Source organism: Equus caballus, chromosome 11, assembly GCF_041296265.1.
Source record: "Equus caballus isolate H_3958 breed thoroughbred chromosome 11, TB-T2T, whole genome shotgun sequence".
Taxonomy (NCBI): Eukaryota; Metazoa; Chordata; class Mammalia; order Perissodactyla; family Equidae; genus Equus; species Equus caballus.
Genome location: NC_091694.1, coordinates 32,120,659 through 32,148,588, shown reverse-complemented (window position 1 = coordinate 32,148,588; position 27,930 = coordinate 32,120,659). Strand labels below are relative to the sequence as shown.

At 50.2% G+C, this 27,930-nt stretch overlaps 1 protein-coding gene across 22 annotated transcripts in view; it reads right to left on the bottom strand.

The window, feature by feature from the left end:
- Positions 1 to 726: 726 nt before the first annotated feature.
- The window catches only part of MSI2 (musashi RNA binding protein 2), a 386,429-nt gene continuing 359,225 nt past the window's right edge, over positions 727 to 27,930 (bottom strand). For 2 of the 22 annotated variants that reach the window (XR_002811539.2, XR_002811540.2), the window contains 4 exons: positions 25,879 to 25,928; positions 7,398 to 7,552; positions 5,181 to 5,253; positions 727 to 2,815 (listed from right to left, as the gene is read on the bottom strand). Coding sequence is in view for 20 of the 22 variants with exons in the window: in XM_023652841.2 (XP_023508609.1) it covers positions 5,212 to 5,253; positions 7,398 to 7,606; positions 20,289 to 20,393 (356 nt within the window). In the remaining 2 variants the exon portion in view is untranslated. Of the gene's footprint in view, positions 2,816 to 5,180; positions 5,254 to 7,397; positions 7,607 to 20,288; positions 20,394 to 25,878; positions 25,929 to 27,930 lie in introns of all 22 variants that reach the window. The other 20 variants (XM_023652841.2, XM_023652843.2, XM_023652844.2 and 17 more) reach the window with 10 other exon arrangements.

Below are 27,930 nucleotides of genomic sequence, written 5' to 3'. Positions count from 1 at the left end.
GCATTTAAGGTAGTATGGCACACCCCTTCACAGTTGGGGGGGGGGTGGGAATCTACAAAACGCCGTAGAGTCTGCCGGCATTTGAACATCGTGAGACCTTGGGTTAGTTGAAACCACATCAGATCAGCAAAAGTAAAATGAAAACTTGAAATTGGAAAAAAAAAAAATTGAAAGGAAAAAACTGCCCCAAAATTATTAACATTTTTTTTCATAAATAAGAGAAAGTTCTATCCTTACTGGTCCTAAATCTGAATAACTATGTCTAGTTTTTTTAAACCTTAATTACGTTATACCTATCAATATGTACTAGAAGAAAGAGGAGAAAAAAAGTCACTACACTAGTACCAGGACAGCACGCTTACAAGATAGCCATTTTATACATTATTAACAGACAGTGATCAATAAGGAGTCAATGAGGTGATGGGGGATGCAGAGAAAGGAAGGGTCGTACAGTACATCACCAACATGGACAAAATAGTAATTAAATTCCCTAGGCTAGACACTGAATTTCTGGGAATTTATTGTCTCTTTTTTTTTCTTTGTTTTTTTTTTTAAATAAAACTTCTATTTTGTTATTTTATTTACTTGAACAAGTTTTGATACTTTAAAAGCGCCCAGCATTTTACTTTTAACCTGGTTGTTTGGAAATTAAAAGAGAAAGAAAGAAAAACCAAAAAAACCCTCACCAAACAACCTAACATTTTATTGGAAAAACAAAGAACATGATTTTTTTTTTTTTAATGTGTTGCTGTTTAATTAGAATTGAAAAAGGCTTTTTTTCTTTCTTTCTGAGTTAGCATTTTGGAGCCTTTTGATTGAACATATTTTTGCCCTACCATGTCTGTGAATGTCTACATTAGTCTACTTTGTTAGTAAAATTTATAAAAATAGGAGTGCAGCAGCTCTTTATAATAAATGTCGCATTCAGTGTCTCATACTGGCTGTGCCTTAAGTACCAAATTTATAAACGTAACAATTTAAAAAATATTAATAAAACGTCAATATCACATTTTAAAAAAGAAAAAATATATCTCCACACTACAATATGTTTTAATGCCATCTATTGAGCTGTATTTCTATAATCGCTGTTGCCGACCTATTACCAATATTAAAAAAAAGTTAAATTAAAAAATATCCTTCATCATAAGTATCTTTCCCCAACCGAGGACCATATATTATAACAGCCAAATGTTAAACATGTGCAAAGAGGAAACTGTCAGTTTTTCCCACCAGTCACAGTGCAGCGATGTTTATACTTTTTATTTTTAAAATTCTGTTTACATCTATAATAAATTAAAAAAAAAATTCTTCCATAGCCTCTCTGGTGATACTTGCAGCACTGAGGTATTAAAAAAAAATATATAACCCAAAAGGTTGCTTTCCTAATTTGGAAATAGAAAGTGAATGGAGAAAAAGTTTCATGAATGCAGGCTTTTCCACTCCTGGCCCGTGGGCCCCCCGAGCTGGGGGTGGATGGGGGACAGGGCGAGAAGAGAGGCAAAGTGTCCTAGGGACCTTTGGAGGTGCTGAAATGATTGGACGATAGAAAATGATCATATATTTAAAAATTAAGACTGAAAAAGTATGTCCCCCACCCCTCCCCACCCAAGCCAAACAGGTGTGCTTTGAAACTTTAAATATGTTAAATATTAAAATTGTAGCTTTGTTTTTAAAAAACGTCTTGGGAAAAGCAGTTTTTCATATTTTAAATAAAAATCTAACTAGACGGTAACATTTGAAGCTGTGCACAGACGAGAGGTTAATATGCTGGTATGACACGAATACAGTTCTTAGGTCTATCACACAGACAAAAGGAGCTGAACAGTGTTCGAACTTTTCCCGGGGTCGTCCCGGCAGCTGGGTGCTCTTCCGTCTCAGTAACTGACTTGGTTTATTGTTCCTTTCCCTCCTTCCACAGAGCATCAAACTGCCTGGGACCGACTCCCTCACAAAAATATTTTTGATTCTCTCTTTCTTAATAGTTTCTATGTAGTTAATGGAATTGTATTTACAACATTTCTTTTTTAGAATTCACAATTTCAAAAAACCTTATAATATCACCTCTTTCAACAGAAAAAAAGCACTTATAGAAAAGGAGGACACTGAAAACATTGTCGTCCTTACCTTATTGCCGAAAATAGATATACTTAGGTTAACAAAGAGACGTCACAAAAAGAACTGCTATCAAGTCTGTTAATTAGCCTACTACATCTCACTTGGTATACAACGCAAAGTAGAAAGTTTACGCCCACCTCCTGCTCCACACTCACAACGTCCCTTCTGTGTGTGCTCAAGCTCCACCTGAAATTTCATACAGTCTCAGAATCGGTACCAAAATATTGAGAGTAATATTACCATCTCAGCATCCTTTCAAAGTGAGAACAGAATCAAAACAAGCAAAAAAAAATTTTTTTACGAAAAAAATAATACCTTAATATAACAATTATACTATGGTTAGCTTTTAACTAGATATTAAAGCTATATGACTACTGGACTAAGTCAAAATCACTACCAAATGTGATTCAAAGAGATTTAAAAGGAGGAGGGAGAAGAGAGGAGGTGGAAGGGAAACCATCAAGAAAAACAAAACAAAACAAAACCAAAACCATGGGTTATATACACATTTAAAAGCTGTTGTCTTATATTACAGCAGATTTGTGAGATGATGAGATGTAGTCAACCCTCTGTCCGAAGTGAGCCATCTCTGGTTGGGATGGGGAGTGAGGCTGGTGGGGGGTCCAGGTCTGATGACATCACCTGAACAAGGGGCCACTCAGAAACTTCGCCCAGTCTTGCCTGGACATCCAGGTATGCTCTGCAGCGTCCAGAAGGTCAAAGATGCCCGGAAAAGAACACAAAGTCGGGGTGGGAGGAGAAAGAAGAAGTGTCAGGCAAGTATAGGATTTATTCCAACTTTTTAACTACTGCTTTCAAAGGATGGCTACTGAGTATGTTTGAAAGCGCCCTGGCTAGCAGCTCGCTGGATCACAGCTTGGGAAGTCTGACCACGCTAGATGCTGGGGAGAGGGCGGCTCTACACCTCATTTTGCTGGTTTGCTATTTTGCTGATCTGACACAGTTCTGTAGAATTCTTGAGGTGAGGGCAGGAAATGTGGTCACGCTGGGTTTTCAGCTAGCCTGGTGAATTGCGCATTGACCAGCAACTCTTTCTCTGGTTAAACTTCTGTTTTCAAAGCTAAATGTTTCAAAAACTTCTGCCTTTTTTAGATACCCATCAATGACAGTCAATAACTGAAAGTGCAAATTTCTAACTAAAAAAAATCATATTACATATCAGAGACTCAAGCTCAGGACATTTATAAAAATACACAGAAACAACCAGCTTTGGTTAAGGACATAAAGACAGGCCCAGGATTCACAGACTTGCTAACTGAGGCTCCCTGAGTTGACTAGGAGTCTGGGCCCCTCCTTTGTGCATGGCACTAAATGTCTGAGGGTCACCTCTGCTGGGGACAAAGTGTGTTTTGGTGCAGCCATGTGACTCAGTTGGCTCCCTTAATCCATTTTGGAGAGGGGTGGGTTGTTACCTCTACTCTCTTGGTTATTTCATCCTTCTCTGGAAATTGAGTCCCAGAGTTGGATGGGGGAGGATGGGCTGGGAGCAGAAGCCCTAGACTACCCTCATTTTCCAGGGAAGGGAGGGAGGAAACACTGGCAGTCCCAGTGTCTGGCCCTCCAGGGACCTGCCGTCCTGGTAGTTGATTAATGCCCTCATCAAGGGACTCCACATAGGGCCGGAGTCACCTTCCACCCCCGAAGTTCTTGGATGTACCAACCCGCCTTGCTCTCAGAGGAACCTTCCTTCCCCCGGGCCCCCAAACCCAGCTTCATTAGTAGTGAGTAGCTCTCCTTCAAACTGTTAGTGGCCTCTGGCTCTGGCCAGCGATGGCTGGGTCAGTGCTCAAGGAGTAGTGGAGGCGAGGGGTGGGGAGAATTCACACACGGGGTTTATTTGGTTAAGAGAGGCAATTGCGTTAGTTCATGTGATTCCTTAGCAGCAACATTAGAGAAATCCAAAAGAGATTGATGGAGCTCAACTCAACCTGGTCTCCCAGCTGGGCCCACCCTACAGAGTCCTGGCTGGCTCGGGGGCCTGGAGCAACTCCCTCTCCAAGAGAGGCATCCTACTGACTACGACCCAACGAGGCAAATCCACCCCCAGCCTTGCTTCTTCTATGTGCCAGCTCCCAGAGTGAAAGGCGCTCATGCCCCAGCTGGGATTTTCCGAGGGGGTCTCATTCTCAGGCCTGAGCTGTCACTCTCCCTCTTCCAAAGAGACAGACCCATGTTTCAACCTCCCCCCCCCCCCCAAACTAATGGACGCATTCAGCTTCACAAGAGAACTCCTCTCCCTTCTTGGTGTTCCTCCCCAGAATGAAAGATACTCATCTTCAAACAAGAATGTGGCAAGAGGTTCCCTCACCAACTGCCCCAACCTCCCCTCTCCTCCACCCCTTCCATATCCCCATCAAGAGTGATTTTAAAAATGTTTAATTAACTTGAGCTCAGTTTAAAAGGTTAGGAAACTGGCAGGGATCCAAATCCCACGGTACGCAGGTGACGTCATTAATTTAATTTGCTTTTCGTGCGGTAATCTGGATAATTACTCAGTAGTTACTGGCAAAAATGTTTTCTTTTCACTAAAAGATGGAGTCTGGCTGTTTGAGTGCACGAAGCCCATTGCCTGAGCCCAGCGAGCTCTGGGAGCTGAACGGGCTCAGCAACCTACAAGGCCAGCTTGCAGGACCCAGGGGCTGTGCTGGCCCCCGCCCCCGGGGCCTGGCAGAAGCCCAGTGATTTCCTGCCTCCATCCCCCTGGGACGGGCACAGCATCAGATCTCCTTCCAGTTTCCCACACTCTTGATTGTATTTCAAGACAGAGAAAGATGAAGGGTGGGGAATATAAAGAAAAGGAGTCAAAAGAACCAAATCAGGGGGAAAAAAAAAGAAGTGGGGGTCATGATTAAAGCTGGAGAAAGTGATGAGAGATTAAAAGACTGGATTCTTTTCGCCCCCACCCTCCGAAAAGGGGTCCAGAAAAGAGGAGAGAGAGATGTGGACGCGATGAGCCCAGGGCCCGTGCGTACTTGCATGCCCAGTGCACATACATGTACGGACACGCCCGGCAGGGCGGAGACACGTGGCAGAGAAGGTAATACCTCAGAGTGAGATGGCAACGAAAGCACCTGCTCAATGGTATCCATTTGTAAAGGCCGTTGCAATCAAAGGTCCCTAAAATTGCACAATTGTTAAGGTCATCAGCACGCTATACATGGGAACAGATTGTCATATTCTAGGAAAGGAAGTTATCTCTAGGACTAGACTGTGGTTGCCAGCATGAATATGTAACTCTGAGACACTGTGCCGTGAGGGGCCAGGATGACTTCCCCCAGTCCTCCAGCCCCCACTCCCCACCCCATGCCTGTCAGCTTACCCAGGGGAAAATCGAGAGCCAGATTCACGGGGTGGGAGGTGATGGGAAAGGAGGTTCACACCCAAAATGATGGGCGCCGTTGTCCTGAATGCTGGAGGGCAAAGAGACCAGTGTCTCTGTCCACAGTCCCAACAGCTCCAGCTGGGGAGAAAGCCAGCCCCGTGCAGATGAAACGTGACGCCATGTGGTTATTTCAGAAAACCACGGCGGCACACAGGTCAAAAGACCCAGGTTTTCAAGAACAAATAAGGTCTGTGTTTCTGGGTGCTGAAAATGGAAATAAGTGGTGTTCTACGTGGTCAGATGGTCTCCCAAAGTGATGCAGCTCTAAGCTGAATAATGATACTCTGAACTTGGTACTACAGCTGATCCGAGGGGAGTTGACTCGGCAAACTAGTGACTTAAGTGATATTGGCTTGGGAGTGAAACTAAACAAGGACCTCGACTGCAGAGGCCAGGGCTGGCACAAGTGTGTGTGTGTGTGTGAGAATGTGCCTGTGTGAGAAAGTATGTGTTCGTGTGTGTCAGAGAGAGACTGTGTGTGTGAATGTGTAAGAGAGTATGCCTGTGTGAGAAAGTGTGCATTTGTGTGTGTCAGAGAGAAAGTGTGGGTGAACGTGTGAATGTGTGTGCATGCCTGTGAGAGAAAGTGTGTGTAAATGTGTAAGAATGTGCCTGTGTAAGAAAGTGCACATTGGTGTGTTAGAGAAAGTGTGTGTAAATGTGTGTGTGCACATGTGTAAATGCTTAAGAGAGTGCGAAAATGCCTAAGAATGTGTGAGAAAGTGTGCATTCGTGTTTGTGTCAGAGAGAAAGCGTGTGTGTGAATGTGTGAGCATGTGCATGCATTTGTGTATGAGAAAATGTGTGTGTGAATGTGTGAGAGACTATGCCTGTCTGAGAAAGTGTGCATGCTTGTGTGTGTGTGTGTGTTCCAACTCCACAGGCAGGGCTCAGGCTGCCCTGGTACCCTGGACTGCACTTGCTTTGTTCTCCCCAGGGCAGCCCCTGAGGCAGGGCTCTCTTGACAGGGACGTGACCTGGGACAGCAGACACTGCCATCTTAGCTCAAAACCAAACTGTCTTCGAAATGCTGAGGTTGGCTAGGGCAGAGGGTGGCCAATTTTCTGTTTCCAAATGGAAGGGACAGCGAGCAAGTGGGCTCAGGCACATTCATGCTCACACACACTGGGAGGGGAAGAACGATACGATCTGAAAACAGCATGCAAATCTGTGAAGCAAATTTCCATTGCCTGGATTAGTCAGATTATAGAACCACAGAGCATTACAAATACCAAATGCATCTGGCCTTCGGGGAGGGGGCGCAGCTAAAGAATGCAATTGGGAACTTACTGGGAACCTGGAAACTAAGAAACATTAGCATAGGAAACCTCCTGGGAGGGGACACCCCACACTACGTCCCAGGTACCAGCACCACCACTGGACCTTAGCCTGGGAGACTACTGACTACAGGCTGCTACCCTGAGGTGGGAGAGCTGCAGCTCTGAGGTCCCAGCCCATATGACAGTCTCCAGAGGGCAGGGATCAAGGATCAAGGGTCTGATACTGAGGACCTACGATGTGCCAGCAGGTGACATATCCTACTAATTTTCAGACAATCTTTTGAGGGAGGCATACTTATTTTCATTTTGCAGCCAGGGAAGCAATGGGTCATATATGTGGTTGCATGGACTGAAAGTGATGGAGTGGTGATCTGATCTGCCCTGCCCATGCTCCTTCCACTATCACACGGCCGCACACTGTGCCTGGCCTGTGGGGGCTCAGGAAACGCCTAAACGGAGGAGCTTCAGCCCTAGGTGGCTGACATGATGTGGATGGGGACCCTCTCCTCGCCTCCCAACTCTGAGCTCCCTGGTACACCCGCCCCATGGGCCACAGGAGATGGGCAGGAAGGAGGAGACAGTGGGAGGCAGGTACTTACAGCTATGCCGTGGCCGAAGCCGGAGCCCGGCTGTGGGCTGGCCGCACTTATGTAATTCCCCACTCCGGAGTCCTGGCTGGCAGGGCCGTAGAGATCGGCGACAGGTCCTGGGCTGTTGGCCCCCGGGAAGCCTCCGGGCCGCGCCGGGTTGGAGCCTGCCGGGGAAGCGGGCGCGCCAAAATTCGGTTGAGCACTGTAGCTATTCAGGACTGGTGTGCAGAGAATAGAGCTGGGTATGAGGCCAGAAGCCAGGCATGCACCGGTCATCACAAGCCAAACACTCGAGAGAAACAGCTGAGGCCCAACTTCTAACACTCAACCAAGGCCATGCGAAAACATCAGCAGGGACTCAAGATACTCAGCCCAGGCTACTACCAAGAAGCTTGGAGCTCCAAAATATAGAGAATAAAAAAACAATCATTCAACACACTACGGCAACCAACCGGAGGTGCTTCACTGCCGACCAAATTATCACAATAGAAATAGAGATATATATGGAAGAGAGAGAAAGAGAGAGAGATTTTTTTTCACATCTGAATTGATGCTCATGCAGTCTTGTCTAGATCTGGGCACGTCGAGACAGCATTCACATCCCATGCAAACTACAAAGGAACTAGTTTTAGACTACACATTGTGTTAATATTGATATTAAAACGTGACAGGAAACAAAGCAATTTGTGTCCAGGAAAAATAAAAAATCTTTGGGGAGGGGATTTTTGATTTTTTGTTTGTTTCACTTTTTCTTTTTTTTGTTTTTGGATCCATTCAATGACAAACTTGTTTTTGAAAAAAAAAAAGAAAGACAAAAAATATCTCCCTTCTCCAGCCCCACCCCTCAAGCCACTTACCCCCTCCCCACTGGCTACGCCCTCCCCCCCCAACCCTCCCATTCATATCCCTGCATGAAAGTCGTCAATACTGAACGTGGTCGGAGGATGGGATATGTCATGGAAAATCTGGGCATCTTAACAGAACCGTAATGATGGTGGCAGAGGTTCCCCTTTGGGGTGGAGCGCAGGGGATGGAGGGCGGGGATGGGGTGGGGGGATGGCGAATCTGGAAGCTGGGGCCGAAGCTGGTGAATGCCAATGATTCTACAGGACACCCACACACTCACCTCCTGCAGTAGAAGGAAAGGGGGAATTTAAACTTTTTTTTCCTTTCGTTTTAAAAAAAAAAGACAAAGAAGTATGAATGCAGAGCATACGGACTGAACCAATTTACAGCTAAAGCATATCTGATGGAAATGCCTTCTTTCTGTTAGTCATCCTCGGATATAAACTCCAGACTGAGAAAAAGAGCTAGGAACGCACCTTTGCTACAGGGATGAGACTTCACACCCACAGGTCCCGAGACTGGTGGGGGGAGGGGGCAGTGGGAGGAGACACGGCCTCGGGCTCCCTCCCTTAGCCTCCCCCAAATGCCATTATTCTCTCCCCAGTGACGCCACAGCCTGTCAACCAGGTTAATTTTGTTTCATTTCCATTTCCCCTCAGTCGATTAAACTTTTTGTTTTCCAAAACGGAAAAAAATTTTTTTTAATTGCAAAAGTAACTTCTCATTGATTTTGAAAGCTCAAGGTGAGTCTGGGGCCAGCCGCTTCTGGGCTGCAGCTAACCCACGTCAAAGAACCAGACAGTCTGGGCTCCACACGTTTCCATGACTTAGGCTCCAAGGGGCTGCTCCTCAGAACAATCTCTCTGCTTCCTTTGGCGTTTCCCTCTCTGCTCGGTGACCAGCTGCCTTCAATGGCAGAAGGAAAGAAAATCTACAACTCCACTCTTGGCCACGGCCTTGCCCTGGGGGCCTATGGCTGGAGCCCCCCACTTATGGTGGGGCTTGAAGAACCAGATAGAGATTGATTTTTACCCGCCTGTCACAGGGATGGGAAGAGAATGATGACGCACCCAAGCCAGGCTGACAGGAGAATGAGATGAGGACAGGAAGATGCCAAGGAGACCAGTCCAAGCTGGGCCTGGCTCCTGACTCAGCAGTGAAGAGGGAAACCCCTCCCTGAGGATGCCCTTCAGGGCAGGAGGCCCTAAGGTGAGACCCCTCGGAAGCTGTACCTGAGAAATGAATAAACCAGCCAATGGAAAGAATAGGCTAAAGAGAAAAAAACCAGAGGCTCAGAGGAAGTGAGCGGCTGATTGGGGAATGTACTGGCAGACAAAGGGGATGGGATTTGAAAACAGAAGATTAAACCTGCAGATAACATTTGGCCCTGTTCACTCATGGAGCCAAATATCAAGCTGAGATATTCAGAAGGCAGCACTATCTTGGTCGAACACACTCTTTTCCTCTGGAGTAGGGAAAAGGGAGAGCGCTCAGACAGGAGCCTCCTGGTTTACCCAGGCAGCTGACCCCTCCCATGCAAAGCAACTAACAAGTAACTAGCCTGTTCTGTCGGAGGGTAAAGAGTAGGGGTGGTAGTGGGGGCGCTGCAGGGAAAGATAGAAATCTTTTTTGGCTTCTTTCTCCTCTGGTCAGACAAAGATCCAGGAAGACGGTAGGCAGGCCCACCTATTTAGGGGCTGGGGAGAAGGGAAGTTTTGGTCTTGGCTCCTTCCAGCACGGAGAGCCACCCAGAGACTAATCCAGCCAGCAGCAGCAGCCTTGGAGACAGGATGTAGCAGGCCCATGGAAGGATGCTGTCCAGAAACAACCCCCTCCATAGGCTCAGAAGACAAGAGGGCTGGTGGTATCCTGCCCATCCCTGGTTGCCTCTCCCAGTCTTGTGTCCAAAAAACCTGTAGCTTAGGAGTTGGCCTGAAGGGAGTTTCACAATAAGCAGCTCTTCTTAGGCCTATATCGCCCCTCCTGGCTCAGTCATCTTCCATCAAGATGGCACCCTATTAGAACGCAGCTCTATGGGGCTGGCCTGGTGGCACAGTGGTTAAGTGTGAACATTCTGCTTCGGTGGACCTGACTTTGCCGGTTCGGATCCTGGGTGCGGACACGACACTGCTTGGCAAGCCACGCTGTGCTAGGTGTCCCACATATAAGTAGAGGAAGATGGGCATGGATGTTAGCTCAGGGCCAGTCTTCCTCAGCAAAAAGAGGAGGATTGGCAGCAGATGTTAGCTCAGGGCTAATCTTCCCCCTGCTCCCTCTGCACCCCCAAAAAAGACTGCAGCTCTAAAACCCGAAGCCCCGTACTATTATACACTTGCCCTCACAATGCGTGCGCCCAACACAAAGTCGCCTTGCAGCTATTCCCCCAGGAAGGGGCAAAAGAGAGGGCTGGGAGTCCCTGCCAGGGGGCAGTCGGCAGGCAATGAGCACCCAGCTCTGGGCTGGTCCCCTTTCTCTAGGCTTCTGGGCAGTAAAACCTGCACCCTCAAGGGCTAGGAGCATGCAGGAGACGGCCTCCGTACTCCACAGTCAACCATTGCCTCTTTGTCTTTCTGTAGGCAGAGGACCGAGGCTCTAGAACGTATGTTAAAGTCCCCGAGCAAACCTCATGCAAAACCAGCATCTTTGGGAAGGCTCATAACACAGGGTGCTGGCTGCTTGGGAAAGAGTGGGGAATGCCTCTCTGCACGTGCACCCTTGTCGGTAGCTGTTCCTGCGGACTGGCGCTGGGAGGCCACTATGAACAAAGTAACTTTCATCTTTTGGGAAGTTCATACTGAATACTGGCTGGCTACAGGTAAACCAAGTCATCTGAGGACCCCCGCACCCTCCACGCTGTGACATCGAGAGGAGAGGCCGGGGGAGAAAGTGTGACACCACCTTCCTGACCTGAGGGTGCCTTCTGTGCAAGTCACCCTCCAGTCAGTTCCCCATGATCTGTCTTGAGGGAGGTCACCTTTCCCCAGGCTCTAAGGCTCATTTTGAGGGGACTGAAATGGTCCTACGTGCCAGCATCAGGTCAGGAAGAGGAGATGGGACACCACTCTTAATGGACATGGGTACCCCCATCTACTGCTCAGCCAGAGGAGGGGTGTGTGTGTGTGTGTGTGTGTGTGTGTGTGTGTAGGGAGGGATCTGCTGAGATGATTTATAAATTGAACATTAGGATTCCTGTCCCAGAAGAGGACAATGTCCTGCAAACACTTGGCATTTTTGCAGCAGAAGCTGTGAGCGTTAAGTGGCCTGGGAGCTCATTGCGGGGAGCAGGGCCACTTTTCCATCAGCTGCTCTGGGCAGCGTCCACAGCAACGGGTTAATCCTGGGCAGTTCCCCCAGCATCCTCTAGGCTTTCTGGGTCCAGGCAGTGGGGATGTTCAGGGAGGCAGCTATGGTGCAGAGAAAGGGAGCACTGGACTTGGAGTCAGAAGACCTGAGTGTGACCCCAGCCCTGACCTCAGCTGTGTGCCTCAGCCCTCAGCCCCTCAGCCGCCGGAGTCCTCATCTGTGACATGTGAGTGCTGTCTGCTTTAGTCTGACTTTCCGTGGGCTGCGGCAAGAATGAAAAAGAGAAAGCGCTCTGTCACTTGTCAAGTTTCAAACAAATACACCGATTTTTGAAATAGCTGTGTATGCAGAGCCCAACAAGGCAGGTAGCATATGCAGACTTAGGAAAATCTGATAGAGGGAAATACTATTCACTTGCCGTACAAATCAGGAGGTGATTTACAAAAGGATCCAATTCATCCACCTAGTGCCTTTAATCATCAGGGACCTGAAGAAAGGACTGTGGGAATGAAGGGGAGGAAAGCCTGGATGTTCTACCTCACTGAGGCCAGCAAGAGGAAACACACTTGAACTAAAGTTGGAGGCATTCTGCACTGGATAAAAGGAAGAATTCCTGCCCATCAAGGGAATAAAACACCTCGATGGCTGACCCAGCAAAGCCAGGGAATGGAGACCTTAACAGAGTTCTGTCCGGCAGGCTTAGACCCTCACCTGGGGAAGCTGGACCAGACGCTTTGTGGGCACCTTTGTCCTTGGGGTCCTAAAGCCAGCCTAGGGGGATGACTGCCTTCCGGCTGGCACACTGTCCACCTGTGGCTCTGCCCAGCTGTGGTCAGAAGAGGGTGGGCTGAGAGTGGAATCAGAACTGGAGGTACGGAAGTGGTGGGAGAGGACAGTGAGAACCAGAACAGCCTCACTGGAGGGCTAGGAAAGGTATGGAAGTCCAGATATTTCTCAATGATCCCTACGTGATGCTACTGGACCTGAGGCAAAATGCTAGAGCCCAGGACTGGGAGGGGGACCCCCTTGGAGGGCACTGCTGGCTCTAAGGCATGAAAATCAGATTATATGGACCCAGAGAAAGGAACTGTTTACAAGATCCTTTCCAGATGAGCTCAGCCCACATATCTGGGACAAGCCAGGGCTGGGTCAAGTCCCAGCCTTAGACCTGGGTCCTGGTTTGGTGGGTCTCGAGTTTCCCCCAAGGGCAGGGCCGCCCCTCAAGACAATTTCAATCACCCACTTTGCAAACTAGCTGCTGTTGCCAGGAGGCCCTAGTGGCCCCTGGCACATTTCCAGGACAGGGCCTCTTCCCTGCCCAGCAGCGTGTGCTGCTCAGGGTGAGGTAAGCACAACGGCGGGCCATCCTCACCAGGTCCGATTCGGAAGGTGGTATGCTGATAGGACAGAGTTCACTACACCGCACGCTTCAGGGTCAGGGAGTTTGGGCTGACTGGTGGCACGGCCCCCATTCCCAACCTGCATGGGTCCCTCTCAACAGCCAGCCACTCCTTGCTCAGAGACTCTGAGGAAAGGCAGCTGGGCAGCCAACGGCCTCCAGGGAACCAAGTTAGGGATCCCACCTTTCAGTCGCCTCTCTGTGCCCTCTGAAGGCAGTGCCCACTATAAATTAATGCAAACAGTCAAATGGGAGAGGTCAGCATGAAAAGATAGGCCTGTTTCTGATAAAGGAGGAAGAAATGCCCAGTTGTGAATTATCATGGCATGTCTTGAGCTGAGCAAGCAGGGATGACACTCCTGAAGTCTGCCCAGCCAGCTATGTCCCACGGATCCTTGGCTCAAACCGTCCTCCTAGAGCTTGGCCTGAAGGTGTGAGAGAGAGTTAGAGAGGGCCAGTAATTACATCCAACCTGGGATAACTGTATGACACACTAAGTCAAAATCCAATCAGTCCAGGGACTCAGATGCAGGGACACCATTTTCATATATAATATATATTTTTTAAGCTCTGCTGAAACTCAGGCTATCTCAGAAGGAAAGGAGAAGAAATACTTTAAAACTAGGGGAGGATTAAGAGAGTAACATGATGGTATTTCTTTTTCACTGCCTCCACATACAAACAAATACACAACTGAGATGTACAAACTTAGCCTGGTATTGACAAGTTTTGACGTATCCAGGGATGGCTGGCCCATCTGAAATACTGCACAGGACACGTGGAGAGCCTTGGCTCATTCACTGGGCTGCCAGGGACGTCAGGGTGACAAGCACTCCAAATGTCGGTTACAGTGGCGCCAGTCTTTTAAGATAGTAGTTTCTGCTGGTTCTCTCACAACCTGACCGCTGGGGTTGGGGCTGTGTCTGCCAGTTAATGCTGACATGTCTCAAGTAGGGAGCTGATGGGCAGCAGAATCTAAGACTTGGGACTAATTATTTTGTAGAATGGTCTAAGCTTCTGGTCAAATCACATTCCCCTAAAGCGATCACTTCCCTTCTGGCCGCTTCTAAAGCCCTCACACCACGTGTTAGTGGTGAACCTGGAGACCCACACTCGCACTCAGCTCAGTGTGAGGGAGAGAGCCACACATACCCCGCACACAGACCCATCCGAGGCGGGCTCTGCAGCTGGGGTGATATACTTTACGTAGAAACACAATCTCAACAGGAAACAGCTCATCCTCTTTCCATCTTGATGTTCTTTTATTGTGGGTCCTGATTTGGGTGTGTGCGTGTGTCTCCCCCTCACAAAGGACCGAGTCAGGCTGGTTGGGAACGGGGGTGATGGGAGGGGGGACGTTAGTGGTTGACTGCCATCTGCTTATGGTGTCAATTCTGGGGATGGAGCAGCCTTGAGTGGGCCTGGGCCTGGTGGCCAAAGAAACCAGGCTTTTGTCATGAGGGCGAAGAAGGAACTTCCGGAGCCATGGTCAGGTTCCTGTTTCTCCCAGACCCCAGGGTCCTGAGGGACAGACCTCGTTTGCACGTGTCTAAGGAACGAAGAGGAGAGGGGCCCCAGGAAAGGCAGGGCCATGGCGTGAGTCACTGGCGCTGGCTCTGCCTGTGTGAACTGCCTGCCAGGCTGCCACGGCTTCACCCATGAAGGGACCTCAGCAGGCTGCCCCAGATCCGGCCACGGGGTTCCTGATCCCTCTCAGTCGCCAACGGGCGTTTCAACAGCACCTCCGCCCTGAGCCTCTAAAGTGCTTTGGAAGACAGGGGAAATCAACCCAGGAGACAAATGTTTATGGTTTGGCTTAAGCAGACGGTGTTTTCAGTCTCACATCCTGCTGCCTCTTCCCTAAATTAACTGGTTTCAGACTCCAGGCCCACATAGGTTGGAACTTGCAAGGAGCCGCAGACGGCAGACCCAGCAGAAACCACCAGCACCCATGACACGCTGTGCTGAGCTGATCAGCAGCCCCGGGGGAGGCAGGCTGCTGCCTCCATCGTCACTCGGCTGGGCAAAGGCGGGGAGGTGGCCGCCATGGGGCAATGCCAGGGGCTTTGCTTCTGTTCCAGCTCTCTCTCAACCGGAGAATCCAAAGGGAATAAAGACAGGGAGGGTGGTGCCTGGGATGACTCCACACCTCCCCCCAAACAGGGTGATTGCTCCAAGTGTCTCCCAGTTTAATCCTGAGAATGCCTGTTGCTTTGTTCTGATCCCGTGACTGTCTATGTCCTTGAGGCACATCCATCTTTCTATCTTCTTAAAAAAGAAACCAGTGTGGCTTTTTCCCTTGTGTCACTAGCCACGACTTGGAAATTCAAGGCCAGAACTATAGACGTGTAGGAGCTCGGTCAGGACGAAAGCTTTGGTAATAACTGGATCACACTCCAACTGTCCGGTTAGGAAAGGGGGCCGTGGAAAGCCTCATTCGAGTAGGGGCACAACAGGGTCTGGAGGCAAGAGACACAAAGTTCTAGAAGCTGTGGCTTCTGAGGTGCCAAGCTGGAAACAGAACTAATATCTACTGAGCACCTACTGTGTGCCGGGCGCACTGGTAGGTGTTTCACACCATCTTTTTTCATGCTAACAACTCATAAGATGGGCTTTATTACCCCTGGGTTACAGATGAGGAGACCTGTCCACCATCCCAGGATCTCAGAAGCGTCTCAGACAGGATTGAACCCGGCTCTAACTGGGACATGATGGCAACTCCGGTTGCTTTTTTTTTGGAAGATTAGCCCTGAGCTAACATCTGCTGCCATTCCTCCACTTTATATATGAGACACCTACCACAGCATGGCTTGCCAAGTGGTGCCATGTCTGTACCTGGGATCCGAACCAGCGAATCCCGGGCCGCCAAAGCAGAATGTGCACACTTAACCGCTGTGCCACCAGGACAGCCCCCGCTGCTTTTTTTTTTTTTTTAAAGATTTTATTTTTTCCTTTTTCTCCCCAAAGCCCCCGGATACATAGTTGTGTATTCTTCGTTGTGGGTTCTTCTAGTTGTGGCATGTGGGACGCTGCCTCAGCGTGGTCTGATGAGCAGTACCATGTCCGCGCCCAGGATTCGAACTAACGAAACACTGGGCCGCCTGCAGCAGAGCGCGTGAACTTAACCACTTGGCCACGGGGCCAGCCCCTGCTTTTTTTTTTTTGGTGAGAAAGATTTGCCCTGAGCTAACATCCATGTCAATCTTCCTCCATTTTGCATGTGGGATACCTCCACAGCCTGCCTGATGAGTGGAGTAGGTCTGTGCCCAGGATCAGAACTCGTGAACCCAGGCCGTCAAAGCGGAAGCAGAACTTTAACCACTCGGCCCCTGGGCCAGCCCCCAGGCTGCTTTTTAAACTGAGTCATGCTGCTCAGTCGTCCTTCCCTGCATCATAGTTTGATGAGGTTTCTTCTGTTTACTTGGATCTTTCTTTGCCTCAGAGAGGTTGCAAATTCAAGGAGAAGCAATCAAACCTCCAGTGCTAGAGTGCCAGCTGGGCGTGGGCCCTGTTGGCCTCTCCACATTGGGAGCTCTTTGGTGGTAGAGGTGTCTTCCCCATCAGAGTGGGGACTCCCTGAGGTCGGGCACTGCCTCTCTCCAAAGGACTGGACCACGCTCCTCTGTGCCACACCCCAGAACAAGGCTGGGCACAAAGCAGGAATGCAGTACTGCTGGAGTCAGGGTGGGGTGGAGGGGGCATTGCCAGAGAGAAAGGAACCCTTCCCATGCCTGGGCCCTCACAGGGACCCCTCCAGAAAATGCAACCAGAGGGCTGGGCTCCGTCTGGAAAGACCACTCCATTCTGCGAGGCCCTCCTTCGGGAGCTGGAATGCCCGAGGACCATCAGTATTTACTGCCCAATCACATTTAATGGAAACACTGCCTGCGGCTCTGGCAGCCAGGGGGCGGGGTGGGATGGGGAGGACGCCCAAGGGGCAGCCCCTTGAGGACCTGTACAAAAGGCTTTCCACTTGAGCAGCCTGTCTTTAATGATTATAAAGGCACAGGAGTTTAATCCATTTTCGATGTAAGTGCTAATAGCTCTGTGTCCTTGAAGTTCAAAGCTGGCGCATCCATGTCACTAATTAGCCAAGCACGGAGCCATTCAGCTCCCTCTCATGTTTCTAATTAGGTCTTTAATAACAAACTCCCACCTTACCAAAAGGCCCCCATTCGTCAGACAGTCAGGAAGGCGGCTGCTTCCCTGTTTATGGTTGCTCCGGGCTGCTGGTTCTATGTGTACACGCTCTTAATCTCAGCCAGGACAGGCCTGTCCTTGAGGACAAAGACCCCTTCAGCCCGCCCTGGAGGGGTGGACTTCCTGGCCCTCCTGGGAGGAACAATGGCGGGCAGGAGAGCCCTGGGCTCCCGGACCAGCTCTCCTGCTCCTTGGAGGAGGCTGAGGCCAGCTGCCTGGCTTGGCTCTATTTATCTGTTTCTGAAGTAGGGGTGCTAGGACAGTCACAGAGATGGTGTGCGGCTCTACATCTGTCAAGAACCTGGTGGAACTTGAGTCCACGGTTACACATTGGACTTGCCTGGGAACTTTAACTACTACTGAGGCCTGGGGCGCACCCTCGTATATTCTGATTTGATGGGTCTGCGATATGGCCTGGATGTTAGCAGTTTTTAAAACTCCCCCGGTGATTCTAACACTCAGCAAAGTTCAAGAACCACTGTGTTGGCCCCAGTCTCACAGCTGATTTGCTCATGGGCAGCAGCTACCAACAGGTCCGGCTTTATTAATAAATACCATCCAGAGAACCAAACCCTAGTTTAGTCAACCCCACCCAAGGATGCAAATTTGACTATAGGCTCCTTTAATGATACACAATTCTGGAAATATTTCTGTCCCTCTCATGGCCCTCATGCATTAAAAAAATGCAGGACTGTTCTCAAATGCATCCCCACCAAGTTGCCTCGGAAGCCCCTGGCTTTCTCTCCAGTCAACTCCTCTCTGATCTTAAGGTACTGTCACTGTCACCCCTTTCGTCCCCAATGAACAGGGATGGAGAACTCTGGAAACAGCAGCAATACAGAGCTACAGAGCTGAGTGGTCCCCAAGAACCCTGCAGTCTGAAATCTTTTGCCCAATATCACTCAGCCTGTCTGTGGCAGAAGCCAGACTGGAACCAGGTCTTCCGATTCCCTACTCTTCCTTCTATGCTCTCATGCCCCTTTTTGTTTTTTTTAAAACTGCTTATCATCCTTATCTGATTAATCCATAAGGCAACTCCTCCCCTTATGAAGGGGAAGGGATTTAAGGGAAGCTTCTGAGCTGTTTCTGGCCCCAAGGCCAGGGCACAGGAAGCGGGGTGGGGGGCGGGCCAATCCCTGAACACTGCATAACCTTCCAGCAAGTCATTTCCAAGCCTGATTTATTTCTCTTCAAGCCCAGGTAGGAGGGAGACACTGAAATCTTGGGGGCTGCCTCAGTGGATTTAAAAGATTTATGCACCCGGAGCTGAACAATCTAGACCCAGAAAACTCAAACAACGTGGCCAAGGACACACAGCAAAACTGGATGCGGGGTTTCCTCCAACACTGGTCCGTGCTTCTGGGTTTTGCTGTGTTTCTGTCTGGTCTTTTCTCTGGAGACTGGGATGATGCTGCCAGACCCTTCCACCTGGCTCAGTGCCTAAGTGACCCCCACTCCAGGGCATCCTGGGTCCGGTGTGTCTGAGGCTGAGCCTCATCTTCCCCAGCCAGGAAAGCCAACCCTTTGCAGGTCATAGATAGAAACAACTTCCACAAAGAGGGGAAAGCCGGACTGGGCAGCCTTTGCCTCCTACAGTAGGCTCGACCACAGGCACACAGGTTTGCACTAATTGTTTACCACAGACCTGGACAGACCATTTTATTAATATTAATAAGTAACCAGGAACAAAGGGCCCCTTTATTTTTAGCTTTCTCTAATTGCGTAGTAATTACTCATCTACAAAACAAATGAGACCCTGCTCGCGGTTGCCATGGTACCAGGAGCCCAGCCTCCTTGCAGGACGATTGGCCGAGGAGCCTGCTGCTCCCGCCTCCGGCCCCGCCCCACCACAGCTATTGGCCCAAAGCAAAGCCCCAGCAACTGGGCGGCCAATCCCGTCCCAGCCCTACGGCCTGGCTGCGTGGCCCGGCTGCGTGGCCCAGCAACCTTCCAGATTCAGTCCTCACACCTCCCCGGAAGGGATGTTTACTCATCCCTATGGAGAACGTCTGTCTTGCCTGAAGAGGCCCTCCCTTGCTCCAACGCCTAGTTTCTTTAGGGCAGTGGCTAACTTCTTTCAGTCTTGTTTTAGCTGAAGGCTGCTTTCAAATAATTACCTTCAGAATGGCTCTCTTTTACCCAACCCCACCTCCTTGGGGCCTCCTTTGTCTGCCTTTGGTCTGAAAGGATTCAGGGACCAGAAACCAGATCAGAAATGTCAGCCAAAGCCAGACAGAACCATGACGTTAAGTCTGCAACAGCAGAAGCAAAAAATACATAGAATGCCTCCTGAGGCCTCTTGTAAATGATTTTGGGTTCTTTCCTTCCCGAAGGACATGGAGAACGGAGCTGACAGCAGCTGTGGGTTTTGGTTGACTGTATGTTTTAAAGGTACAGAGCTTTCCTGGGGCACGGAGGGCTGGTACGATGGAGCATCCCCTGACCGTGGCTGAGAGCAGAGATCCGACAGGACAGAACTGGGCACAAATCCTGTCTCTGCCACCTGAGACAAGCCATCGAAGCCACAGTTTTTAAATCTTTAAAATGGGAATGGGAACGACAGTGTTTACTTTATAGGGTTATGAGAATTAAACGGGATAAGGCAGGTGGGCCTATTGGCACTGTAGCTGGCTCACTCATAACACACGTGAATCATTATTAACATATTACTATTATCATTATTTTATTAAAATTGGCTGGGAAGCGTCTCTAGCATTCTATCCACCACTTGCAAGATATCCTTCCCTTAAGGGGCCTCCCAGGTGGGTGTGAATTTTGTGATGCTGGATGGAACCCTCCTATTCATGCCAGAGAGGGGACGTCATCGTGGCTCTCATCCTGGCAGATCCAATTCCAACAGCCCATCAGAGCTGTTCAAAAGCATTATTTGCTCACCTCCTGTTCTGCAGGATCCCAAGCTGGAAAGGGGAGACCTTTTTATTAATATTAATAAGCATCCGGGAACAAAGGACCCCTTTATTTTCTGCTTTAATTGCATAGTAATTACTCAACTATACTAAGAATGAGGCTGACTTTGCCTCCAGGAGGACTGATGGTTTACATTGTTGGGGAAGGCAGGCAGGCACCACTCAGATACATGCAAAACATCTTCCAAGGACTCAAAACCCCGCCTTTCATTCAGCAGAACTCACCAATCAGGAAGGAGACTGAGGACACAAGATCTTGCTGAGGAGCTAGAGCAAAGGAAGGGGCAGCCCAGGTCGGGTTAATCAGATGTGGCTTCCCGGTAGTCTGAGCTGGATTTTGATGGAGGGAGAGAAGACAAGGACCAAGGGAAATGGGCTGGCAGAAAGGATGGAGGTAGTGGCTGCCACAAGGGCACAGGAATGGCAACCAATAGCCCCAAGCAGGGAATGAATAACAATTTGTTGGCAGAAGCAAAGGTGAGTCACAGGAAACTAAGGCGGAGTCCCCGTGAAGGAGCGCCCTGCCCTCCGGTGTCTGCCTTTTGGCTGCCTTGCTCCAGGTCACAAACTGAGCCCTGGACCTGGAGATTAGGGGTCAGGCTGTGCTCCGTGACCTGGTGGCTGCCAGGTCCATCTTCCTTAGTTGGTTCTGTCCTTACTGAGCTCCACTGCCAAAAAGAATATGAACCTTTCTCCCACCAATATGACTCTATCAACGCGGCTTCTCAGGCCTCCGGAATCTAGCCTGTCTCTACCTCTTTAAGCCTCTCTACCTCTTCATACCCGCACTGCCCATTAGAGAGCCTCCTGCTGTTCCCCAACCACTGCTCATCTCACTGCCAACCTTTTATCCAAATTCTCTCACCTGAAATGTCCTCTCCCCTCCCAATCAAATCCTTCAAGGCCCACTTCAGGTCTTGCCTCCTGTCCAAGCTTCCTGCCTGCTGAGTGCTCTGACCATGCAGGAATCTAGTCTTACTGAAGACCCCCTCTTTCGCTGATTGTGTGCTGCATCCTCCTGCAAAGACTGGGAGCTCACAGAAGGCAGAGACCACGCCTGAACTTCTGCCTCCTACCCCAGGCCCCAGCGTGACCTTGAGCCCAGAGTTAATCAGCTAATGGGGAAGAGCAACAAGTCCGCAGCACTTCTTACTGGGCTATGGAGTGTTTACAGTGTACACGAGTTGTCACTTGTCCCCCTGCCTTCAGTCCTGTCTTGTCTAACATACAACTCTGGTGTCAGGTCCTGGTGTCAGGCCTCTCCGAGGCTCCCAGTTGCTTGTGTGAATCCAGCCTCTTCAGCTTGGCACCAAGGGCCCCTGCTCTGGCTCTGCCCCGCTCTCCACCTTTATCTGCTGCTGCCCTGCCACTGCATTTTATTCTCCAGCCGGAGTGACCCATTGGCAGGGTTTCAGATTCAGTCTACTGAACTGGGCTCCAGTAGCTTTGCACATGCTGTTCCCTTTGGCTTCCTGGGGAGCTCCTTTTTGTCCTTGAAAAGTGGAAACCTTCCCTGACTTCCCAGACAAAGCTAATCACATCCTCCTGTGCTCCTTCTGGTAGTGGGCTTATGGCATCATATTGTAAGTACCTGTGAGCCTCCATGCTAGGCTGGGAGGTCCTCGAGGGCAGGGACGGTGCTCTGTTTTCACTATGAACATCCAGGGCTGTGGTGGCATTCACTGCTTGTCTATCCAGCATCAGTCTCCCATTCCCCCTCTTAGCAGCACCCAGATTTTCCTTTGGAAATCCATCCTTCTCCCACCAGTTTAGAGGGGGATGGATCCTACCCTCAGTGATTGGCTCTCTAACCTAAGCCTTAGCCAAGCAGCACAAAGCTCTGGACTCTCGCTAGAATTCTGGACCATCTGATCCCCTCTTCTTCCACACAGGGTGGTGCGAAGCAGGGAACTGCTACAGCCATTTTGCCACCATAGGAAAACCAACATAAAGGCAATATGGAAACGAGGAGGGCAAAGCTCAGAGAACAGCAGGAAGAGAGCCCTGAACAGTCCACACCTGAAGCCCACTCTTCTACAGAGGTTCCAGGAAGTCAGGCAATAAATCTCCTTTGCTATTTAACCATGCTGAGTTGGGTTTTCAGATACAGTCCAAAGCATCCTGATTCAAGGCTTAGGACAGTGCCTGCCATATAAAATGATTATTAGTCTTGTTATACACTTAATAAATATCTGCTGAATTAAACTCCATGGCAGATGTGCCCTGGGCCCAGTTCTGAAATCTACATCTGAAAGGTCAGACTGTGAGGTCTTGGAGCCTGAGTTCTTGTTTGACATAGAGCTGGCAGCTGAGGCTGCTGGGCTCTCACAGAGCATCCTGCACGTGCAGGGCATTTGGGCGGCAGGTGAGTCCTTCATGAACAAACACAGCTCTTCTACAGAGCTATTTTAAGGTGGCCAAAGACTAGGGTTCAAGTCTAAGGTCAAGTCTCCTTGACCAAAGCCTTGCTCCCCAGATAACCAGCTGTGTGACTTCAGATAAGTCACATAACCATTCTGCAGCCCAGCTTTCCCATAAAAACAAACAAACATGTAAAACAAGGCCAAAACGTCTGTCTTCCTGCCTGTCTCATGGGGTAGACAGGACACAAGGAACCACAATGCACCTAGGCGTGTGCTCCTTTGATGAGCCTCACCAACATGTGAGTTCACCAGCATTCGGGGCCCCCCAGACCCTGAAGTGCCCCCACCCAGCCCAGGGTGCAAGGGGGAGTCCCTCTGCCCCTCTCTGCTGTGCCCTACATGCTCTTATGGAACTCCCAAGGGTGTCAGCACACTTTCCGTCGCTCCTCCAGACCGCAGGGCCTGGGCTCCTGGGCCAGCGCAGAGCGTGGGCCAACCAGCTCAGGGGGCCCAAGGTGCCACCCGCTGAAAAGAATTCCACTGATTTAAAAGACCATTAACATTCCCCCACGCCTTTCACTTCAGGATTAACTTCTACTTAGGTCTGGGCTTCAAGGCTAGTCACTAATTGCACTAGAGTTGATTTATCAAGTGCATGGTATTTCTATTACAAAATTATTGATCAGAGTTGATGCATTTTATCCTCAACAGGGTTGGTCCAAAAGCCCTTGGAAAATGAATGAAGCTGAGGTCAGCGGCAGGCGGCTCTGCACATTATTATAAATTCACTGGGGTTATTGAAATCCGATGCTGGACTGTTTACGGTGAGAGTCTGGGCTCTCCCAGAAATGAAGATTTTAATGACAAACTGAGAAACGAGGTGCCCATCCCCAGAACACAGTGCTGTGGACTGGGATATATGTGTTTGGGGAAGGTCTTTTGGGTAAATCTGGCTGGTCCTAACGGGTCACAGATTTGCTCTCCTTCTGGGCTGCTGCCCTGGCTCTATCCCAGCGAGGGGGTGTCCCCATGACCCTACCCACAGAGGGGCCATCTTGGGGTCACAGCCCCCAGAGGACGCTTGCGGCTAGCACAGGGAGGCTGGGTGGGAAAGCAGAGACGACCACACGGCAGCTGCCCTTTCTCCACATCGGATGCTGCTGATGGAGGCGCAGGAAAAGCCGTCTTCAGAAATGAAGGCACCACACTGATCTATTTTCCTTCTTTAATGAAGCTGACGGCACCAGAAACAATGCTTCGTAGGAAACAGGGGGCAGGAATCCAGATTCTCAGGCCACTGAAGGCAAGAAGTGTTAGTGCCTTTCCATCCCTTGGTGCCTGGCACAGAGCAAACCTTCAGTACGTCTTGTTGAAAGCAATACCGGGAACCCTAAAGCTTGAGCCACAACTGAGGCAAGCAATTGCCAGATCCCTCCAGCAGCTGGAAGACAGTGTGGGGGACACTATCGTTAATGCCCCTCAGCCCCGAACACATGTGAGGCAAAGAATGTCACTGGGTCCAGGGAAAATATCCCAACCTGGGTGGGGTGGACACGGCTGCTTCATGAGATCTACTCTCCTCTGCAAAGCATTTTCTTTTATGGTTCAAGTTAAACTATTTATTCTATCCCGCGACCTGAATTTTACTTTTGCTCGTTTTACCTACTAGAACTGAAGAAACTCATAGGACATCCAGCCACAGGGCGCAAAGCCATTTCCCCAGCAGAGCCACATGTAGGATTTAGGATCTTCTGTTCTCTCTGCCTTCTGTCCCACCCTCCTCTCCTGCTCCCTGGCCTGGGTCAATCTGCAGCTTCAAGAGCCCCAAAGCCTGAGAGTTCCAGCCACTTCCCTCTGCCACTCCCCCACGCTCCCCAAGAAGGCCAAGTCTGAATGACAGCTCCTCCCAGACTTCCCTTCCTGGGCCTTGGGGCCCTCATTCTGTCTGGTGGCTGACTAGCCTGCTCACATTCAATCCTTGCACCCCAACTGTGCCACTGACTTCCACAGCACCGCTTCTCTCCATGGAGCTACCATTTCGCTCTGTTACTTCACACTCTTTTGGGGGCTTCATGGACTCTGTGACTTCCTGGGCTTCTGTCTCCCATAATAGGTAACTTGCACCCTCAAGGTTCAGATCCTGCCTGTGTCCTCCAGCAGCAGTGGGCCAGAGCCACCAACCAGCCTGACTTAAGGAGCAGGTCCCAGGGACAAGTGCTACTTCACTTGCCATCAACTTGTAAAGATCTGAGACCTCTTGGACTCCCTTATGGCTTGTCATCCTAATTGCAGGGCAGACAGTGCGTCGAGAGACGACTGACTGCACATGCCCCTGAGCAGAGGGCAAAGGCAGCAGGACTGGGGAGTCTTCCTGGGGAGAGGGAGGAACACTGTGGCCTCCTCTCTGAATGTTTCAACCCTCCCCACATCCTTTCATGCCCCTCCCATGGGAAAGCTACGCCAATAATCTCCTTACTGGGAATGTCACCACTCTCACCCGACTGCCCCCCACTCCGTGGAGAGCTCATCTAAAGGCATCTCCCACCTCCACCAACTGTGAGAACAAATGCTGACCTGCACTAGGACCAACTGCGTCCCCAGCCTGCAGACTGAGGTCTTAAGATCTTAATCCCCTTCCCTACCGGATCTCATTTCCCCTCCGCCCCAAGGAGGAGACCACGCAGACAGGGCTGCCAGGGCTGTATCCTTGAAGGGCTGGATGTGAGCTGGCAAAGGGCTCAAGGAGCAGAGGAGCCTCGGAGGGGCCTTGCTGGCAGGCCTCAAGAAATAAGGAATGAACTGCTCTGTTCAAGAATCACATGAGGACGACAAAAACAGAGAAGAACTTTAAGACTCCCTCCCGTCCTGGTTCTGTTCTCTTTCGCTATCGCTGGACACTATGGACAGAGATCTCAGCTGGGAAGAAGGCTAGAGCTGAGGGTGGTGACCCAGTTCTGGACCGGGGGAGCAGGGAGTGTGAGGGGAGGTGGTGGTGGCTGATGGCGAGAACATGGATCCAAGCCCCTCTGCAACATTGAAAACATGGAGCCCCCTCTCTTCCTGGTGCCCCAGGCTATCCTTCAGACAGCCGCGCTGTGCCGAGCTGTCGGAGGCCCTGTAATATCAACTCAACAATGCATGTTCCACAACTACAGCTACAGCTACCAGGACATCTACCACAGTGCATGCATTTAGTTCAGTCCCACAGATACATACAATCTAAGAACAGGCAGGGGAGGTGTGAAATGTTTTACTGGACAACAGGTGTTTTGGAGTCGTAACTAATAAAAAAAAAAATTGAAAACGAAAGTGTACAAAAAAAAGACATTTCTCGAGAGTTGGATATGAGTTTGTTTCTTGAACTGTTTGATCTGAACAAGCAAAAACATGCAAACCAGCTGGTACTAACAGGAAGCTGGACACTGAGAGAGGATTAATAGGTGTGGACAAACCTTCCCGCTGAGCGTGCTCAGAAGAGTGTTTGAGAGGAGGTGTGCAGATCCTAGTGTAAGAGAGGCGGGAAAGGATGCCTCAGAGACACTCTCTCACCGCAGCCCCAACCAAGCAAGAGAAAAGACAACAGAAACATAACTCTCACACTCACCACCATGTCAGGAGCTCACGTTACTAGATTGGAATAAAGCTGGCAAGTATAAAGTTCAGTAAGGGGTCCTGGCTGGGGCCGGAGATGGGCGGGGGTGAGGGGGGGCAGGGGGCTCAGAAGCTCTAAGAGTGATACACGGACCCCCCCGTAATGTCACCTGGAAATAAAGTAGCCTGAAAATTCGAACCATTCCCCTCACTTGTTGGGGGAGTCATTTGCCAAACTGGACTTAGGTTTGGGTGGGACATGATGGGGCCACTGGAACTCAATGAATACGATCAAAATAAACAAACAGAGTCTTGACTGAGCACAAGAAAAGATGACATTTCAAACTACCGGGTGGAGGTGAAAGAAAAGTGACCACTGATAGTGAAGTTATCTAGGAGTCGGCAGGGACCTCCCCTGGCGGGTCCCCTGAGCCCTGCTCCCCTCAGGACCTGGGCGAATTAGGAAAAGGTGGGCAGGCTGGCCCAGAGGAGTCGGCTGAGGTGGGCGCAGAGCTCAAGGCCCCCCGGACCTCCTACCTGACACCATAGCCCTGATGATACAACTTGCCAACCTGAGCAAAATCGAAGCTGCTTCCGACCCCACGGCCCTCAGCAGGTGCTTCTGCCTCCGGAAGCTCCCCCAGTGCATCATAATGGAAGGAAAAAACCAAACAAAACTGTGGAGCTAGACAAAAATGAAAGACCAAAAAAGGGCCTTCCATAGGATGCCTACTGCCTAAACCAAGCCTGAGAGCCCTGAGAGCAGAGGCTTCCTTTCCCATTGTTCTGACTCCCTGCCAGGCTCAGCACGGTACCAAGCTCAAGGCTGGTACACCACAGCATCTCCCTGAACCAGCTTCTCCCTATAAGGGAATGCGATTTGAACTAGTGATGCCCTCCAATAGCCGAGGCTGCTTGCTCTTGTTCGGGAGGCTGAAGGAGTATCCTCGTCCCCTGGGAGGAGCTGGGATGGGGGCGCAGGGTTGCAGGAGTGGGTGAAGGTAGAACAGGGCAATGAGCCCTCCAATGAGCTACTGCTGGCCTGGGCGGATGTACAAACCCAAACATATCTGTGTGGCCCTCTCACATACATGCCAGATGCCACCGAGGGGCCACTGCAACAGGCAAATAATTAGCCATCCTGCCAGGCTCAGAATCCAGGTCATTTTCTAGAGGAAGGGAGGGGATAGTCTTTACAGGCCAAAACGCACTAAAAGGAAGACAGGCAGAGATCCTCTTTCCCCAGCCTTGTACCCTGCTGCAGGTCCAAAGTGGGCTTAGGGGGTGTGGGCCGGGTTACCCTGTCTACAGGCGGGCAGGTGTCTGCCAGCCCCAGCGGAGTTCAGACTGCAGCAGCCCAGTCTAGCCATCGCCCTTGGGCACACCCCAGCCCTGTCCCCAGGCAGCACTGCGGGTTGCCCTCTAGCTTCCTGACCAAGCTTGCACCCCAGGGGACGGGCACCTCGGAGGTGAGGATTTACTCCTTGCACTAACCCAGGCTGGTGTGGGGCAGGTGGTCAGGGAGCACACTCCTGAATAGAATTCACTAACAGTGCAGCGATGAACATGGCTGACCCAGAACGGCCTGTGGGAGACTTGGCTCCCGATGGAAATGGCTACAAATAAAACACCACTGAGCCTGAAACAAAAAGCGTGGTTGGAGATGGCTCTGATCTTTGGGGTTAGGAGTTAGAGGGGATGGGTGGGGCTCCCGCCTGGCTCTGGGGATCTGTGAGAGAGTGGGGGTGGTGGAAGGGGGCACAGACCATGGGGAGACCACTCTCAGACTCGCAAAGAACCCCATGCTGCCCTTTAAACTTGCCATGGAGTCAAGGAGAGTGGGGTGGGGAGAGAGGCAGGGTTAATTTTGGGTTAAAGTTTAGTTTCATAATCCAAGTTATCATAGGAAAAAA